The 20551-nt window shown below is 42.7% G+C and overlaps 1 protein-coding gene across 6 annotated transcripts in view; it reads right to left on the bottom strand.

Annotated features, from left to right (window-relative positions):
* Nucleotides 1–482: 482 nt before the first annotated feature.
* The window catches only part of TDRD12 (tudor domain containing 12), a 77656-nt gene continuing 57587 nt past the window's right edge, over nucleotides 483–20551 (bottom strand). For all 6 annotated transcript variants that reach the window (XM_019492869.2, XM_059713849.1, XM_059713851.1 and 3 more), the window contains 10 exons: nucleotides 19539–19726; nucleotides 19009–19219; nucleotides 17919–18011; nucleotides 10274–10446; nucleotides 9022–9149; nucleotides 7554–7605; nucleotides 4060–4173; nucleotides 3813–3966; nucleotides 3646–3712; nucleotides 483–1954 (listed from right to left, as the gene is read on the bottom strand). In XM_019492869.2, coding sequence (XP_019348414.2) covers nucleotides 1869–1954; nucleotides 3646–3712; nucleotides 3813–3966; nucleotides 4060–4173; nucleotides 7554–7605; nucleotides 9022–9149; nucleotides 10274–10446; nucleotides 17919–18011; nucleotides 19009–19219; nucleotides 19539–19726 — 1266 coding nt within the window. In that variant the 3' untranslated portion in view covers nucleotides 483–1868. The remainder of the gene's footprint in view (nucleotides 1955–3645; nucleotides 3713–3812; nucleotides 3967–4059; nucleotides 4174–7553; nucleotides 7606–9021; nucleotides 9150–10273; nucleotides 10447–17918; nucleotides 18012–19008; nucleotides 19220–19538; nucleotides 19727–20551) is intronic.

Here is a 20551-nt window from a genome sequence, read left to right as displayed (position 1 = left end):
CACAGATGTCAAACTCACCTTATGCCTAGGAGTAGATCCAACCCGGGCCAGCACAAGGAACCAGTGGCAGCAACATCAAAGTATGTACTGATAGCAGGGGCAGCAGAGCATGCGGTGACAACAGCAGCAAAGCATGAGACAGTGGCTCCAGCTCCTGCCTGCCACATGTCCCATGTCAAAGCCAAAACTGCTGCAATTACATGCCTTGTGCTGAAGCGCACAGCATGTGCTCCAGCTCCAGTGGTAGTAGTTGGAGCTACTGCTACGTCTTCTGTTACGTCTGCCACTGTCTGGTGGCAGCCATGTGCTCTGCTGGCCCCGTAACTGCATGCCTTCTGCTTCTAGTGTCCTGCTGATAATCTATAGAGCTGAACGAAATGGCGCCATGGGCCAGATTCAGACCCCAGGCCATGTATTTGACACCCCTCTTTTAAAGTAAAAAAAGAAAAAATATACGTATATCAAAAGGAATATAACCACTCTTCTTCTATGGCATTTTATTTGTTCAAATCCAGGTAGTCAAAATTAGCCAACGTATTTAAATACAATAAAGTGTCTGGTTCACTGCCATCCTTGTAACAATTAAGGACTTGATTCTGTAGCCCTTAATTATATGCAAATAGTTCCACCTAAATCAGTAAAATTCTTATGCAGATAAAGACTGCAAGACCATCCTTAATCAGCATTGGATATAGACACATGTAAATGTTGGATCCATTTCAAAAGGTCTGCAGCTGTTCCTATGCAATTGTTTCTAACTTATCCACAAAGTAACAATACAAAGTATGAAAGCAAAGCCACTTCAGCTGAAAGCAAAGCCACTTCAGCTGTAACACTGCTTCATTCAGGGTTAAGTTGGAGTGGTTCTGCTACATTTGTATCCTTCCCATGGTTTTCCACATTCAACTGTTAGAACAGGGGTGAGCAAAATATGGCATGGTGGGTCTATTGACTCTGCCTATCCCAGGTGCAGGGGGCATCCCAGGCCATGGTGCGTTTGGCCAGTCCTGCTGCCCCTGGGCGCGGAGGTGCCACTGGATGCAGCCCACCCTGCCCCTGCATGCCGTTCTCTGGCACGCTGGGAGCCGTAGTCTGCAGGGCAGGGTGGGTGTTGTGAGGCGACACAGCAGCCAGACATGGCTTCCAAACAGCTCTCACCACCCAGGAGCAGGCATGTGCCCCACCACTGCCACCAGATCCCAGCCCCACTGCGCAGACTGTCTGCCCCACACCCATCACCAGGAACACCCAATGGAGCAGCCACGATCTTCATGGAAATGGGCCCAGGAACCCTGTGGGCAGGGCACACTCAGCCAAGTGGATGGGATGGGGCCATGGGCAGCCAGGGAGCTATATCCAGAAGCAGGATGGGCAGGGCTGGAGGTAGGATGGCAAGAAATGGATTGCAGTTCTGCCCAGGGCTGCAGCCCCACAGTTACCACCTTGTGATCCCAGCCCCGCCCATCTGCCTGTCCTGCTTCCTGCCCCCCTATGACCTGATCCTATCTGCCTGGCCAACTGTACCCTGCCCATAGGGGTCCTGGGTTGGTCTCCATGGAGCCCCTGCCCACCCGCTGTATCTGGCACTCCCAGTGGTGGGTGCAGGGCAGACAGGCCTGGGGCAGATAGGATAAATTGGCATTTCCTCAGGGCCCCCCCACTGGGTAGTGTGAACAGCTGTGACAGGGCACTGTGGCTGGGTCAGTATGCACCCCCCCCCCCCCCAAGAGCTCACCAGAACTCCTTAAGTGGCCCACCCCTGTATTAAAACATAACAGCTGCTGCCCTTTTGAAAGTGGCTCAAATGCAGGTGTGTCTACTCATTGTGGACTGAGAGAAAAGGGACTGACAAAGATTGATTCTGCAGGTTAGTCATCACTTTCTGTTTCACTGCCTGAGGATTCCTCCATTTCTTCCATTGCCAGTGTAGCAGGATGATGTACTTTTTCAGCACCTACAAGCAACGAATAAAAGCCAGTGTACTAAAATTATACAGTAAAATGAGAAAATTCTAAAGTTATGATTTAAAACATATTTTGCATAAGTGAAAATGCATTGACACATCTGTTTAAAAACAAAATCTCATGCTGCAGCAGAACAGGAAATCAATAAAAGAAAATGCTTATAGGCCTGGTAGTATGTTAAGTATCCTGATATTCAAGATTAAAGGTAGCCTAATTCCTTTCCATCAGTTTATATGAACTGAAACGAATCTGGTTTTGGAAAATGAGGTGTGTGAATAAACATTTTTGGTGCTTAACAGAAAAGGAAATGAGTCATCAGAAATGAAATAGCAATTAATATTATACTTGAACAGACAGAACACGGACAAAGGGACCTGGCTCTAATACAAATCAAGTTTACAGCTAGATACCCTCACAATGTGAAAATTCTATGCAACTGCCAACACCTTCAAGTGACGTGCACTTGTGTTGCATACCTGCTAATTACTCAACAAGATTATTTTGATTCTCTGACCAGTAAATAGACAAGTAGATCATATACCATACATACACCAGTTCCCAACATAAATGCTCTTGCAAAGTTCAGTTGAATGACTGCATGCCTGCTTGCTCAAATAAACCATACATGTTATTAAAATGTCCATGACCACTGCTACTGTTGTGAAGATGAGGCATGAAAGACATGACAACCTGTTGGATGATTTTTGCTATAAAAAGCACTGATATGTATGTTACTCCTCTCATAACATTCTTTTGAGTGCACCATGATTCCTCAGAATTACCAAATTTTTAAAACCATCTACAATCAGTTTCTAATTTTTTGCTAATTAGTACATCAAAGAACCTCTTTCTTAGTCTGACATGTTACAGATGCTCAAGATCATGACCCTCAACCACCTAAAAATGACAATGGCTATTGTTATTCCTTTTTTGTCACTGAAGGTGCTCTACTGTTCTAAAGGTTTTTCCTGAATTACTTTTAACAAGGTGAGGGCGGGTTGCTGCTGGGACCAGTGCTGGGCTACAGCCACCCTAGAATTTGCCATCCCCCCTGTCCCCCATGTCAATGTATCGGTGCACCTCTAGTTAATTTGAAAGTACAGTATACTGCATGAAAGTACATTTCCCTCAGGACTGAAAGCAGGCCCTGTATACACCTAGAATATGCACTTAAGGGACCCTTACATAAATACAAAGCATTATTTCTCATGACCAGGGATCCAGGTTTTCTGTTTGCTGAAGAAAAACCCAAGAAACCAAGGGGCTGCTTGAGGGAGTGCAACATAGGGGGCAGGGGGCACTACATGCACATGCATGGGCACACATGCACATGGCAGCCAGGCAACGTGGTGGAGAGCAGCTCCCACAGCTCTGTCCAGGTAATTTTTTCTATGGGGGCTGGGGTGAATGTGTGAAGGGGCACAGGCGACATGTCAGGCAGCAAGTATCCCTCCCCCCCAAATTTCTGCTTCCATAGCTGGCGCACAGGGATGCAGCCTGGTCAGACCGGCCCCCCAAGAGCTTGTCTAGTTATCCAACCTCCGAGCATGTGCAAAAACACCCTAAGGGACCACCCTGCCTTGCCTTCTCCCTGTGTTCAGACTAATATGGCTAACTACCTCTCTCTATTAATGACTTAAGAGTACAGGTTTGCTTACTCCAAGATTTGTTTAGGTCTTACCAACAGGAAAGGGGCTTTCATCTCCAAAATCTTCCCAATGTTCAAAGTCAAAAGACACATTAGGATTCTGTTAACAGAAATAAAATACTACTGTGAGTTTAATATTTAAATATATCTTCAAGCCTTGAAAATGGAAAAACTTTTCCAAATTGGTATTCATAATTCACCTTGTGCTTTAGCAGTTTGAGCCATGATTCTTTCTTTTCTTTTGCAAGGATAATCACAGGTTCTTCATTCTTAATCTCACATACAGACTTTTCAGTAAGTATATTTTCATACAGCTCCGTATCCACCAAATAAAATTTGTCTTCTGAAAAAGCACTATGTTTTTTGAAAAAAAGTTTGGTTTTTAAAACAAAATACTATCTAGTAAATTTCATTATTTTGATGATTATATTATAAATTGGAACCTACCTGAAAATAACTTTGTTTCTCAAAAACTCACATTTACAGTCAGTTACATTTCTTATTTTTATCTTCATGGTAACAGTATCTTCCTTTTGAAACCATTTAATTTCTGGATAGAAACTAAGATACAAAAAAAAAAAAAAAAGTTAAATTAATTTATTTCAATTTAAAAATATAAAAAAATTCAGAATTTGACTAAATAAATCCTCAGGCCGCTCTCTCATCATCACTCAAACCATGTCAGTACTGGGTTCCCATCAGATACTTGCAATCAATGCCTCTATCCATCACACACTGGAAAAGATCCTTAAACTGCATGAGTAAAGTTGAACAAGAAGGTAAAATACGATGTGGCCAGTACTGAAAGTTGCAGGCCCCCTTTCTCCTTGACTTTCCCGATACTTTTAAATGCACAATGAAAAACAGCACTTAGAGCTCAGACAGAAGAGAGGCAATTGTCCAAAATTACAGATTCAGAACTGGTAGGAAACAAGTCACTGAAGAATCTGCAATTAAGCAAAGAAAACTTTACAGCCAGTAACAACCACTGGCTTTCAACAGCCAGGAAAGCTGTGGGTCCCAGGCATGGACTGTGGCATGGAGTCTTCAAAAGCTTCAATATTTCATAAAATAAATCTGGTTCAAACTAACAGATTTAGGATTCTCCTCAGGGTCTTGCTCTGTCTACACTGAAACAGACAGTTCAAACTACATCTGATCAAACTTATCCACCAAGCACCGTAACATTTCCTCGCAAGAGACTTCAAACTAGCTTCAAATTTAGATGAATTAGACCAGGGGTTTTCAACCTTTTTTAAGAAGTGTACCCCTGGCAGCCTGACAATAAGCTTCAAGGTGGCCTGAGGTGGGGCCTGGCCCCACACACACCCAGCCCAGGTGGGTCCCATGCTACAAGGCCCTTCTCCTCCCCTCCCGGTGTCCCAGCCAGTCACACGCTGAAGGCGGAAGCCACCAGCCTTAACAGCGCAGGCGCCAGCCGGGGCCTCCTCCCAAGTGTGGCACCACCCCCCACCTCTACTCGTACCTGGCCAATTGCGCGCTACCCGTCAGCAACCCGCAAAGCCGCATGTACGACCAGCCATGGGAAAGTGGTGGGCAGTGGCAGCAACGTGGGGTGGTGGGTGGCAGTGGCGGTGGCCTGATGTCTGCCCGGCCAGGGCTTGTGCAGCCCGCAGAGGGACACTGCTGCCCTCGCCCTGCTCCAGGGAGGCAGTGGTACGGGGTGGTGGATGACAGTGCTCCATCCCTGCCCATCCATACTCCTCTAGGACTTTTCAAAGTATCCCCAGGGGTACATATGCTCCTGGTTGACAACCCCTGAATTAGACTATCCAAATGCTAAAAAGACTGCCAGGTTTTGCACATGCAATGGTACAAGAATGAGATCTCTGCTTCTCAACAAGCCATAGAATGACCATTTTTAAATAAAAATCTTATTGCTATACCCCCCACTTCTGACATGGAATTACAAGATTTTATCTATTATAAATCAAGAGCCTATTCCTAGGCCTTAATCCCTATATGTTCTGCAAGTGCTGTGCTTATTTAAACCAAAAAGTCTTACAACTGTACCACTTAAAAAAAATAATGTTAATCAAATTCATCTATTCATTTTTCTTTAACACAGTACAGAGGTAGAGGGAATAGACTGGCAGCTCAGGTAATTTGTAAATGGATAGCTTCTTGTCCAGTGGTTCCCAAATTTCTGATACATGGGGAACACTTTTTGAACACACTTCACTAACACCCAAAGTTTTTTTTTCCAGAACCTATATTTCCATTTCCAGATCAGAGGAAATCAGATAAGTGCTGACTATATACTTAAAAAATAACTCCATGATTTTCTGAATTTTGGGAGACCCCAGGTGAAAAATAACTGAGAAAGTTCTACGTTCAGAAAAGATACGAAGGGGGGCCTTAAGGCTAAAGAAGTTAAGAATCATTATCTAGCTCAGGGGTGGGCAATTATTTGGGCCTGTAGGGGCCACTTACCAAGTTTTGATGAGCTGTTGAGGGTGGGGGTGGGGCACTACTGAGGAGATGCCAATTGATCCTATGTAGCCCACTGGCCACTGCCAAGAGCCTGAGGAGGAAGGGCTGAGCCCTGTGCTGCTCCACTCTGCTGCAGCCAGGGCCAGGCCAGGCTGTGGAGTATGCAGACTACTTTTGCCACCCCGTATCCATTCCCCCCGCCCCCAGTTTTCTGTTGGCACTGTGCAGTCCTGGCAGCACAGCTGCTGGCAGCCAGGTCCACACGACAGGGCACACTGCAGTGCACTGAGTAGCTGTCCCGCCTGTCTGCCATGATAAGCCACTACACACTGCATCAGGAAAGTTGGGGGCAGCTGCCCCAGGCCATGTCCCCACCTGGATTCCCCTCCTAGCAGTGTCAGTGGCTCATCGTGGCAGCCAGGATGGCTAGTCTGCATACTGAATTGCAACCCACTCCATGTAAGCCTGGCTGCCAGAGACTGCGGTGCCAGGACCACGCAGCTGCAACACTAATAGGAACCTGGGCAGGGGGTTGGGGTGGCGGAGGAATCTGTATGCTGTGTGGCCTGGCTTGGCCTGGCCCTGGCTACAGTGGAGCAGTGTGGGACGCAGCCCTCTGTCCTCAGTGGCAGCCAGATATGGCCCACAGGCCATATTTTGCCCGCTCCTCATCTTGCTTGTCCCAATACTGCAGGGTCCCATACATCAACAACTCCCCCCACAGCCCCAGAAGACTGGGAGAAGTGGAGGAGACAAGCTGGGCTGCAAAGTGCATCTCTGCATCTGTCAGCCTGCTCACAGCAGGGCACGCTGCTAGGAGCACCACGGGGGAAGGGAGCTAGCACAGGGCTGCCTGGGAGTGGGGAACAGTGGGGGAAGGCAGCAGTAGCAGCTACAGTCCCCAGAGGAGCAGCCGTAGGCACAGCTGGAGTAGCTAGGTCAGGCACAGTGTGTGCCAGATGGGGGAGAGCATTTACACCTCTCAGAGATGGATGCTGGGTCCCACTGCTGTTGCTGTCACATCACTAGTGTGTCACATCACATCCTTTGAGAATCACTGCTCTAACATCCTGATTGGAGACTGAAATTCAGCCTAGACGATGTGTGACCAGGATTGATATTATGTTACGATAGTTAACTGACCTGAAATGCATCTTTCTAAACATCTCCTAGTAGAAATGCTAAAATATAAGCATGACCATATAAAAAGCATGGCCTAAACAGATGGATAAAGGTCAGAATAGGAACAGAGACTATATTGCACTTTTACCTTAGTGGTCAGGTCATTCCTTCAGTAGTACTAGTAGTATGGAACAATGAGAACCACCACCATGTTCCATCTGTCCCATATGTCAACTGAAGATTAAGCAATCAGGACAGTCAATCTATCCTTTTTCAGAAACACTAAATGCACATTCAAAGTAAATTCAGAAAACAGATTGCACATTACCTCATTTAAAAAAAAAAGTTACATTAAATTCCAGTACCATTTATGATGATGCTGTGTAGAGTTTTCTGCCTCAATTTCAGCTATGGCACCTAAATTAAAAAAAACAAATAACCAAACCAAACACATTTCAAGCAACGTAAGTATATTAAGCTTCTGGCCCACACATTTAATGGCATTATGGGAGCTGATTCCTGATACCAACAATCACACCACCTGTCATGCCACACATGCATGGCAGGACACACATTCTGATACCAGGAATCATATTTCAATGGCATCACTACTGTGTGCCAGTGCAGAGGGAGCCCTGGCTACAAGTTGAACGCTGGGTTCTCATAGCCTGGATGAACCTAACCAGTCCCAAGGCCAGGACTGACAGATGACTGTTGGTCCCAGCCCCTAAACCACACTGGGGCCAGTTAAAAGCTATGATGTGGTCCCAGGGCTGTGAATCAGCTGATTGTTGCTTCTATCCCTGGGACTGCACTGGAGTCAATTCCAGACTCCTGTGAGGTCCCAAGGCTGGTACCAGCAATCAGCTGACTATCAGTACCACACTGGAGTCTTGAGCTTCTCTGGTTATCCTGCCACACATTCAATTTAAGGCACAATGGAAATCAGCCACAAAAGTGTTACACATCTCATTTTATTGTGCCATTAATCCCTTGAACATGTGGTAGAGTCACTATTTATGGCATGATTAACAGGTTAATCATATTTTGTAATGCCTGCCAGGGGCCTTTGTTTAGTCCAGAAATATCCAAGACAAAGCCCAAATCAGAAGTTGGTCCCAACAGTAAAATAAAGAGAATGCACTGTTATCCAAATCATAAAAATGATTTGCTTATACATTGGATATTTCTACTTTGAGAAGGTTTTAACAATTCACATGCAATATTACAGATGAATTAAATCAAAAGCAGTCTATATTTGATATGAAAAGTAAATAAATAATATTTTGCCATATCTAAAGATGGTGGATAAAAACACCACAAAGCTTTCAAGTTATTCAAAATCTAGATTAATTGGAAAATAGCTCTTAGCGCACCAAATTAAGTCACCTGAAAATAAGATGCAGGTATCTTGTGAAATGGTACAAAACAATACGAAATACTGTAATGCTATTAAAATAAATAGAAAAGGAAAATTAATCTTGTCTTAGCCTAAAGATTAATTTCTTTTAGCAATAATGGATATTTATGGTGGATATTTCAGGCCTCAACCAGCAAGCACACCTAGACCTATCAGTCCCTGGCATTAGAGGAATAATCTTCTTCATGGAGTGCCTACTAATTAAGGTAATTTCTACAACCCTTCATGTGTTGCATTAGTTCTTTATACCAATATTTTACATTCATTTTTCTGTGCACTTTATTTTGTAAAAGGCAATATATTAAGTGCCATATATTGTAAGATTAAATCTCCATTTAACTAGTCTTCTTTACAGATGTGTAAGTTTGCTTTCAAATTCTCAAAACGTACCCACTAATCATATAAACACTTACCACTTTGATGATCCAAAATAGTTTGGGAGAAATTGCAATTTTCAGACAATTTTTCTCCTAATAATGGGCTCTGCAGACTGTCCATATCCTGTTCTGGCTCCCTCTGCGGACTGGCCGTGTCCCTAATACTTTTGGGTATAAAGAAGAAAACCTTCACCTATCATAGCAGTTAACACTATTCTAATATTATAAAAGCCTACGTCTGTCTGTCTGTAACGCTTTATTCACCCTCTGACTGGCTGACAGAAACAGCCAATTGGAGTGCTCCAAGTGTGGGGGAGCGCCATCATGATTCTAAAGCCACGCCAAGGACTGCTCCCCGGTCCTTGCAAGAGGCAGAACAGCATCAGCATGGGCCGTTAGATGGCAGCACTCCATCCCAGCTCCCTTCCCCCCCTCCCAAATCATTCTTGACAGACAATTGGCTAGTACATGCATTTATCTTGGAAACCTTATCTAAATATTATTTTGATATATATGGGATACAACAGATGCTTTTAATATTCTAGAAGTCTCAAGAAACTGGTGTTATTTTATTTCCAAACACTCTAATTTGAAGAGCTATATCAAAGACTTCAGGAGTGAGAAAAATCACAGGTGGAGAGCTAATGCTTTCATGAAAGGAAGTTTACAGACCTTAGGGTTACTGGAGTTCAAATGGTTTTGTTTACATGCACATTCCTCTGAGAGTGCATGTGATTCTTATTCACTTGAGCTCAGTGACTTTTCTGACCAACAACACCAGAGGATTCAGGTACACACCACTCCTTGTGCTTCTCACCAAGGCTAAGTACAGACATTTGGGGGTATTAGGGGCAGGTTAAATCTATTCAAAATGGCTGCGTGATATCAGGTAAATCAGGATGGGGAGCGGGGGCCTAGCTTGGGGTTCCAGTAGGCTGGAGGGGATCAGTGGCCCTCCAGGGAATGGACAAAAAAAGGGCAGGGGGGCAGGCATGACCTGCAGGTGGGGTGCTCCCCCAGCAAACCTATGACCAATCCTATCCCTCCCACCCCTTTCCCCACCAGGATTTTTCTTGCTCTGGTCTGGCAGCATCAAACATTGGTAAAAGTGGCTGCACCTGGTAGAGGAGGTCTGTAAGTGTAAGGTCAGCACCAGACCTTACTTTTAAACCAAGTTTAAATTGGGTGGCCATTTTGAACTTATTTGATTAAAAAAAACAAAACAAAGCTCTGCAGATCAAAACATAATATATTAAAAGAAAAAAAAAAGCCTTAAGCAATCACTTACAAAGTTTGCAAGGTCTTTTTCTCAGGAGCTAACATTTTAGCAGATTCACACAATTTTTGGAGTTGTTTTATGTGTTCTGGATTATCAGTTCCCATTCCCATAGACAAAATCTCAGATCTAATGTTGTATTCGTTAACAGAAATCTTCAAATCTGGAAATCTGATGACTTGGACCTTGAAGAAGTCAAGAAATTAAAAACTGCAAAAGATATTCACAAACTTTTACTTCCTTTTTTTCTATCGCTTTAGAATGGAAAGTATGTCAGTAAAATGGAACCTGGATACTTTGCAGAGTTAGGTCCTTCAATCAACTGTAAAGAAAGGGGTTTGCTAATTAGCGGGGGGCACATATACAGCTGCAATGAACAACTATGAAGAACTGGTATGTTAGTCCATCTGTCTGCTGTAGAAGAAAACCTTTTATTTCATAGGGTGCTGTCTGTCTGGTCACCTGTATAAGACCACTGATTAGCTCCAACTGAGTGGAAATGACCCTCTGAAGTAAAAGCTGCAGCAATCAGCTTTTTAATTTAGCAACTTGCTGCCAATTAAGTAGGCTGGGAAGCATATTAATACAAATGATGCGAGTTCTACCATACCTGTACTACAGATACATACATGATGTACCACAAACACAAACATCTACACTTTTTTCATTTTAAAATATGAAAGTTACCTACTCGTACTTATTTGTTGTCATCTCCCTTTTTCCACCCCTTGTGTTAGGGTACAAAAGCTAGTAGAACCAGGCAGGCAAAACATCCTGAAACCCTTACCTCAATTTTATAAAATCCTCAGCCAGAACACATTTCCCTGAGTTATCATAACCTAATAAGCCATAAAGGCAGGAGGGCAGGGTGGCACCTTAGGTTGCTGACAGATGTGAATAAGGATAAAAAAAAAGCCCCCAGCACTATACAAGATGGAGTATGCACATGAGTTTGACCCAGCTCCCTGGCATCTGTATAGATCAGGTCCTTCAGCAGGGCTTTTTGACACTTATCTAAAGCTGACATTAGACATTAGGCAAGCCAGAGCAAACTAATGTGACGTGCCTCTTCTTGACATGCACCTGTGGGGGCACATCAAGCTTCAAGTAAATCAGTGTTCTGTAAGCAGCCTTAGAGACTAGATCATTCAAAGAGGCATAAGCTTTTGCAGACAACAGCCTGCTTCATCAGAGCAGTGTGTGTGTCTGTGTCTCTGATGAAGTATGCTATCACCTGCAAAAACTTAGGTCTTTCTGAATTAGTCAATCATAGCCTATTTGTCTCTCACATTTTTAGAAAGTGGGCCAACGAACTTGTATGTCTGTAGGACCCTGGGACAAAAAGCATTCTTCCAGGACAAATGCAAGATACATGGCTCTTGAGGAGGAAGAGTTTATTTACAGCTTTTGTTAAAACAATGCAAACAAATAAATGTTTTATCTGTATATATTTTTTTATAATTTATAACTTTTGCTAAAAGCATACAGTAAGATTGCATATTCTACCATTTTAAACAAAATTTAAAAAGAAAACAGTATATGATGATATAAAAAAAACAGATAAAATTAAGGAGTGGAAAAATAAATCAAACAGGGAAATTCTATTCTGATGTTGAGCTTTATTCTTTATGCAAGTAATACAAATTAACTTAGGGAGTATAGAACAGACTGCAAATTGTTAGACAGAAGCAAATTGTTTTTACTTCACTAGCCCTGTATTTTAAATTTTACAGTAAGAGAGAGATCCATATTCCTCTTTTTTCTTCAAAGAACAAACAATACCACAAATAGTGATTTAAGGATTCTACCTCATTCTTCCCACAAGAATATATTCTGTCAAAATATTGACTCAGACACCACCTGTCCATGACCACTGCACAGCTCAGAGTGAACTGCAGTCTAAGAACAGTCTCTTGTTGTTTGTAGTTTTGTACTGCAGAGAGGTAGGTTTTTAAACCAGAAGACTGCTTTATTAATCTCAAAAAGGGGGTAGTTTGAAAACAAATCCCACTATTTATTCTGTTTGTACGCTAGCATATTTAGTTCTTAAACGTATGTCTCGTTTTAAATATAGGGAAAATACTGGGTCAGTTCCTCTCAGTACATTTCCCAAGTCATTTGTCTGGAGAAGAATATAGATATTATTTAATCATCCAAACAAGAGTTTTTTGCAAAAAGGAAAGACTTAACAAATGCAATTCTGAGTTACTTGATGGGTGTAAAAGATCTAATTTTCATCCATTATTTTAAAATTCTTAACTAAGCTAACAAGGTTCCTTGGGTGAATTTGATATCTTTTATTAGATCAACCCAAATAGCTGGAGAATAGTTATTAAGCAAGCTTTCAAGTTCAAAAACCCTTCGTCAGGCTATTGAAGTTTCAGCAGTTGGTGTGTGCTCTTCCTGGATGGAATGAAAAGTAAAGAAGCCAGGGGCTGGGCTGGGGAGTCAGTTGCCAGGCAGATTATAATGTATCAAAAATCCAATGTCTATGTTTAGTCCATGATCTCTAGTATCTAGGAGGTTGATGAAATGGAGCTCATAGGCTCGTCTCTGGGAAGTGCTGTGTAAGTTTCCCTTGAGGATCAGGACTGAGAGATTGGAGAGAGAGTGGCCCTCCTGTGAGAAATGTGCCCCCACCGGTAATTGAGTATTTCTGTCTTTGATAGATTTCCAGCGTGCGTTCATTCTGGTGCGCAGTTGTTGTTTGGTCTCTCCTACGTATTTTCCATCAGGGCATTTGGTGCATTGGATGAGATATATTACATTTCTGGAGGTGCAGCTGTAAGATCCAGGGATGCTGATGGCTCTGTTGTGGGGTGTAGTAATAGTGGGGGTGGTGGAGATGTGTTGGCAGGTTTTGCATTTCTTGTCCTGGCACGGTCTGGATCCTTTTGGTGTGTTCTGGGCTTGAGGAAGTTTGCTTCTGGTGATGAGGTTGGTGAGGTTCAGTGCTTGTCTGAAGGCTAGGATGGGTGGCTCTGGGAAGATCTTTTTAAGAATAGGGTCTCTTTCTAGTATGGGTTGCAATTTTTTTGAGGATTTTCTGTACAGGTTCAAGGGAGGGGTGATACATCATAACCAGCAGTGTGCGATTTGTGGGGGGTTTTCTTCTGTACTGCAGCAGTTCTTCACGTGGTATCCAGGTGGCTCTTTCAAACATGCGCGCTATCTCTCCCCGAACCTCCATGGTGAGGGAGTGGGGCAGAATTAGTGGCTGGGGCTGGGTGGTCTGAGCTGGCTGGGCCAGGGCAGGAATGCCCAGCTGCAGGGCCCAGCCAGGGAGCAGGATGGAGTCACAGGTGGCTTTTCTGAGGGACGAGGGGAGGCTCCCCACTGCTGCACACACTTCTGGGGAGGAGTCAAGCACCATAGGCAATGCATCAGGGGGCATGTGCCCCTTCCAGATTTGTGTGCCCACAGAAGGGGAACAAGGCTGCAGTCTGGCCAGGCAAGACCCAGCGTGTGAGGACAGAGCAGTAAAAAAATTCATTGTGGCTGCCATCGCTGCCAGCCGTGTCACCATAGACTAACATCGCACCACCAGCAACGCAAGGAGTAATGGACCAGACCATTGTCTATGGCCTATGGTCCAGCACCTCCACTCCTACCCCACATAGTCCCCCTTCCCTGCACACTGGGGGGGCTAGAGTCTAAGGGCAGTGGGTTATGAGTGAGGGGCACCAGTATGGGGAAGGGAGACAGTGGGGTGCACTGGAAGGGAAGGGGGGACTGCTGATCAGGAATGAGGGGCACCAGCAGGGCTGCGGGGGTGCTGACTGCAAGTGAAGGGCAATGGTATATCAGGGCTGCTTGGCATCATAAAAGCAGCAGGGGGGACAGCTGCAGCTGGACCTGCATCCTGGTGAGTGAAGGGGGCAGGTGGAGCTCTGATTTTCTATGATAAAAAAAAACAAAAAACCCTGTCCAAAATATATAGGTATTTAGAATTTATTTTATTATAATGACTGAGGCACTGGTAGGCTTCCAAATTTCTTTAAAACTGTAAACATAACTGTAAGACACTGTGTTCAAGGGATACTTAAATATATAGTGATATTTCATTTTAATTTCAGGAAAACACGCATTTTGCTCTGAGAATTCTGAATTTTTAACACAGAGAAAACTAGGATCCCTGCTTATCACATACTCAGAGTTCAGGCAGAGAAGCATCTAACCAATTACTGACTTTAGCTGTAGTCTTGGCCTTTATAGTAACCTTCAAAAGAAGTACAGCTAGTTTGACTTCCTAAATTCTTCAGAGTAAGTAAATAAATAAATAAATAAATAAATAAAGCAGGACACAGACAAGAATAAAGCAGGGCACAGCAGGGCAATAAAGCAGGGCACAGACAAGAACACAATGGGTTTGCTTGGTGAAATTTAGTATTCACCTCTGAAAGTCAATCATGGGGATTTGAATAAACTACTTTTCTGGAGAGAAAAGATTAAGACAGATGACATTGCAATTCACCCATACAGGGTTACTGCAGCAAAAACACCAAAACAAAACAAAACAAAAGCCACAAACACAAAAAACAAAAGCCATCTTAAAAAAATATGTTCCCTAAAGCTTAAAATTAATAGATGGAAAGTCCTACTGAAGAATCATTTGCCCTTTGACCAGCAACAGAAAGATATCATAAGATGTTATAAAGCAAAAAAGGCGTCCCACAGGCCAAAGCAATCTTCCAGATCAGATTACGTGCAAAGGGCAAAAATCTTACTAGTGCTCTGTATACCAGGAAAGAAAAGGAAAAGAAAAGAAACCTTTCTTAAGAAAAAGCTTCTTTCAACTTGCAAAGAAGTCAGACTGAAATCAAACTGGCTGCAGAACATAGCACCTTGAGAAGCACATTCAGGAAGTGAAAAGCAAATAGAGTAGCACTCATTTTTATGCTTGACCAACTATAGCAACACAGATGCGGAGCCCAAGAAATTATAACACAACTACAACATCCTGATTTCTTCAGTATTCCAGGCAACTGGAGAAATAGCGTCTCACTTTCCTATGCCAACCACATGCAAGCATCACAAAAAAGGGTGAACACTTAAAATAATCAGATTAGGAATTAGGGAATTTTGCAGTAAAAATAAGCCACACGTAAAGTAGGATACAACAACATACAAACTTGACCAACAAAAAGACTGAAGCTCCATTCTTCCAAAAGAGTTTGTGATCTTAATGTGTCTGAGCCAGTTCACAAAGGTACTGTAACTTTCCAAGGAAGGGGCCCTCAAGGAGAGGTGAGCTTCTGCCTCATTTCCTAAAAGCTTCACTTCCAAAAGGAGTGGTATACCCCCCCAGCAAGGTCCTCTTTAATCGTTTGCACAAACCACAACTCTAACTGCAACAGTAAACAAATGCAAGAACATTTAGGAATACACTTCCAATTTAAGAGATTAAGCAGGGAATCCTGTAATTCAAGCAATTGAGCAACCAGAAAATTCTTGCAAGAGTGTACCCAAAGACTTGTATAGTTAAGATGAGGAGACAAGGAGAAAGCACGAAAGAAAAAGTGGAAGAAAAATTCCTTCTGTATGAAGAAGCATACACTACCAATGAAATTGCATTACTTTTCCAAAGAGGAGGGAATTTTTATAAGCAAAAGGAAACACTGCATATTAACAATGAAGTCACTCACTTTGACTTCAAAGAGACTACAATTCAAAATATCTCTTTGACTAAAAGAGATATGGATGCTGTCATTGGCAACTAGATCTGAAGTAAAGCCTGTATTTGTATTTCTACCAAAGTGGACCAGTTTGTGAATTTTTCACATAGCAAAATAGGTGGATTTTACTGTGAATTCCACTCTATTAAATAAGTATAACTTTAATAACCTCCCTACGAGGTCTATTGAATAGATCTACCAACTGATGAGGAATGAGTGATACAGAGCACAGATTCAGAAAAGTAAGTAGCTAGACTGTTTCTGTGATCACAGGCAGGGTATTTGTGGAAGTGGTCATGGTGGTTATATAGCAGGTTTTATGCACCAAGGTATTAATGCTGTCATGGTCAGGCTGGTGCTGTTAGTAGTAGAAGTACACCAATACATTGGTTCGACATCGGATCAGTACCGATATCCAACAAAGACAATTTTCTTTATAAATCAGCCTGATAAGGCTGATCATTTGGCTGATAATGCCCATGCTGAGTGCAGCACAGCATGGAGCAGAGCCAGCAGTGTGGAGAGGGAAGGGGCTTCCTTTAGTTGGTATGTGGGAAGGGGAGGGAAGGAGAGAGAGAAAGAGAGTGTGTGGGGAGAGGGAGGGAGAGAGATCACCGCCCCCTGTGGTGAAGGACGGAGGTGCAGCTTGTGGGGTGGTGGCAGCTCTCGCCACTGCTTGCACCCCAGGAGGGCAGGGGGTTGTGCCCCTGGATCTGCAGTGTGGGGTGCGCTACAGCTGCGGGGTGGAGCCAGAGCTGGCTGCATGGGGCTCTTCTCGGCAGGGGCTGGGCTTGGAGCGGGCTTCAGCAGCACTGGGAGGAGGCTGCAGCCACCCCAAATTTCACCGCAGCTTCACTCCCAGCCCCACACCACCACCCGGCACAGCCCTGGCTGAAGGCCCCGCCTCTGCCCAAGTGCCAGGAAAAGCTAGGGCTGTGCTGGGTGGCGGCAGAGGGCTGGAAACAGAGCTGCGGCGAAACATGAGGTGACTGCAGCATCCTCCTAGCACCACCAGAGCCTATTCCGAGCCCAGCTCCCAGCAAGAAAAATGGCAGTGCCAGCTCCCACCTGCAGCTGAAGCCCGCCCTGCACAGATCTGGGGCACACGCTCCCCCACCCTCCCGGGGTGCAACCAGCAGTGGGAGCTGCCCCCACCCCATGAGCTGCACCTCTATCCTGCACTGCCCCCTCCTGGGCCCTCCTGCACTGCCCCCCCGACCCCTCCCTCACCATGGGGGGAGTTGATCTGCCCCCCCTCCCCCCCCTTTCCACCTCACCAGACTTAACACCTGATGGCAGCTGTATTGGATCATTATCAGCCGATATGCCTCCTTAAAAATCAGCTATCGGTATCGGCCCCTAAAAACTCCATTGGTGCACCCCTAGTTAGTAGCACTGTAGTGCTATCCTACTTAGTTTTGAAGCTCCCCTTTTGAAGCAAATCCAAGTATACATTTATCTGTGCCCTAAAACATGGTATGCAGCTTAGCCTCCATCTGTCCCTTCCTTAGGCCTGAAGAAGGGCACTTAACGCCCCAAAACTGGTCTAACAGCTTTTCCAACTATACAATTGGTAAAATAAAAAAAATCCTTGCTTCTCGTATGTTCCTGGATCATCAGGGCTACAATACTCGAACTCTTTTAAGATACTTAGTTTTAAAAGGAAATGGGTAAAATGTTTTTGAAAGTTTTTAAAATATTTCTAAATATTTTTCCTATTAATTTCATGACAATTACAGAAAATAAGATTATGTACAGGCATATACTTTGAATGATTTCACCTGTAATTTTGCTAGTGGTTCATAAGTAGGCCAAATCAAGATTTACACACCGTGGATTTTATCTATACATAAACATGCTTGTGTTTGGACGCACATGCAAGCACGCACACATGTATAAATAGAGAACTAAAAGGCTGAAAGGAAACATTTATTTGTGAATCACTAAATTTAAATATAAATATGCTACAATTTAATACTTACCATTGGATCAACCCAAACTGTATTTCCCAAGGTAAGCACCACTCTTGCTTCATGCAATTTTCCTTTAATTTTCTGATGAATATATCTAGTAATCTAATAAAAACAATACTTACAGTATACAAAATACATACCAAACTGAAAATAGATTCTGCAACTATTATACATTTGGAAGACTACTGAATTATAATTAACAATGAAATCAGGGTACTTATCAAGTAATGCAAACAGTTTTGGAGTAAATGCCAGAAAAACTAACAAAGGCATACATTGAAAAACTGTAGATTAAATAATAATATTACTGCAAGATTAATGGGCTTGACCTAGATATCTGGTGCATCACTAAAAAAGTTATAAAGTACACATTTAGAAACAATGGACCACTGTCTGTCCTCAATTTTTTTTGCGGACCACCAGATACCCTTAAAAATGTTAACAGAAAGCACTATAAAGGCACACATGAATTGTGTGATTCATAGATCATTTACCAAGGCTTCATTACCCCACCACTCCCTACCCTCATCCAAGTTTGGGAGCCACTGCACCACATCATGGGTATCAGAGATTATATCTGCAGTTATTTTTGGCAGATTCAAGCAGCTGTGATGACTGGCTTTGGAAGAGGCTATATCTACCCTTACCTTGGAAGACTTTAGAAAAAGGGACCGACTTTTGAGAAGGTTTCTTTCTAGAGTATGTTCCCCAAACAAACAACCTAAATTTGCCTAGTGGGCAAACAATTATCTGAAACAATTAAAAAAATACCATACAGGAATATCTAAGTTTGCTTAATAATTAAAATGCCAGCTGATAAATGATTCAGAAATTACACTTAGTTTATTTCATAGAATCAATTTTAATATTGAGGACAACCAAAAATAATTCATTTCTTAGAAACAGCTGGTCAAATAGATTAAATCTTTATGATTATCCATTAAAAAATGTTAAATTTCACTGCTTGTTATTAATAAAAGTTTATAGCCAACTATTTTTTATAAAAGAAAAGGGACTTATTTTATTCCATGAAAGAAAAAAATACATTTATTAAGCTTAATCTACGAAAAGGAAAAATATTGAAGAAAAGAAAACTTACCTTTGGGTTCCATTCAGTTTCATTATCAATAGGTTTTACTCTACAAACAATGAATTCCACTGCCTGAGGGGGCAAACTCTGAAATTCTGCAGGTAAGGGAAATAACTGATGGCCTCGAACCTGACCAGTTCTACCTTCATCTATGTACTTGATAGTAACGTTATAGAAAAAGCCATTTTCTTCTTTTGGAAAGATCTCTAATACTTGAACCCTTTAGGGAGACAAAACATAGACAGTAACTTCCATTTGTCAAAGCACCCACAATAAGACTGCATTCAGCACTCTACTTGTATCATTTGTTTAACCTTTATGAACATGAAATAAGAAGAGATCAAAATATGAGCTACCCAAAATATTCCATGTGTAGCAAATTAAAAAAAATGTAAATAAAATGGTTTGATAATGTTCTGTTTTGAACTCACATTATTTTTCCAGGCATGTACAATTGCTTTAATCTAAATACTTTAAAATATCCAGGAACAGTCTTTATTTTTAAATCATTCTTTTCAAAAACAATTTCAGTATTTTACCGATGAAAAATCTTCTCTTCATGTAATCCATACAACGATAGTTTCTTCGCCATTTCAACTGATACTTTATTACCGGCTTTCTTAAAATACTTGTCCATTTCTACAGCAAGAATTGCATATTGATCCTCTTTCTTATCTACTATGCGACCAAAGTAGTTTGTTGCATCCACAATGTGGAGAGGTAGTATCTGGAAGCATAAAAACACACGGGGAGAATTAGATGATCCATATGACTAAAATTAATAAGCTTTTAATATTTAAGAAGAACAAGTTCAATCCAGCCCAGGTCAGTAGTGAAATACCTCTCTCTACCAACTTATAAAAACGCCTGTGCCTGTAACTGGAAGTGTTCCAGTCTCTAGCTGACAGATATTCATGCTGAAAGAAACAATACCATACTATGGTCTTATGTTCCGACAGAGACTAAGAGCTTAGTTGGACTCATATTTGTTGCAAGGTTAAAAAATGAACAGGCACTTAAGCTTGCTCTTTGATGTGAATTTTTCAACTACAGACTTGAAAATATGATAGTACTAGCCAATTGTCCATCAAGAATGACGGGGGCAGGGGGTAGGTGGCTGGGATGCAGTGCCGCCACTTAACGCCCCATGCTGCTGCTGTTCTGCCTCTTGCAGGGATCGGGGCAGGGGAGCTGAGGCCACCGCTCAGGCGTGCCCTACCTCCTGTCCAGTACTCAATGTTGCTTGTAGGGAGCGGGGTAGGGGAGCCCACCCTGGTCCTTAGAGCGGTTTTGAAGTCATGGCAGCACTCCTGCACGTTTGAAGCACTCTGATCGGCTGTTTCCGTCAGCCAATCAGAGCACGAATAAAGTGTTATGGACAGACAGACCAACAGACTCAGAATTTTATAATATTAGAATCATCTGCAGAATGCATTCCATTGCTGTACTTTCTCTTCAATAAGACCTTCTGTTTGACACTAAATTAACCTTAGAATGATAAACAATTATTAAAACTGGGCTTATGCTATAAGAACTATAGCATTTTACATTT

The sequence above is a fragment of the Alligator mississippiensis genome, chromosome 10 (assembly GCF_030867095.1).
Source record: "Alligator mississippiensis isolate rAllMis1 chromosome 10, rAllMis1, whole genome shotgun sequence".
Taxonomy (NCBI): domain Eukaryota; kingdom Metazoa; phylum Chordata; order Crocodylia; family Alligatoridae; genus Alligator; species Alligator mississippiensis.
This window is presented reverse-complemented; position numbering and strand designations above follow the sequence as displayed.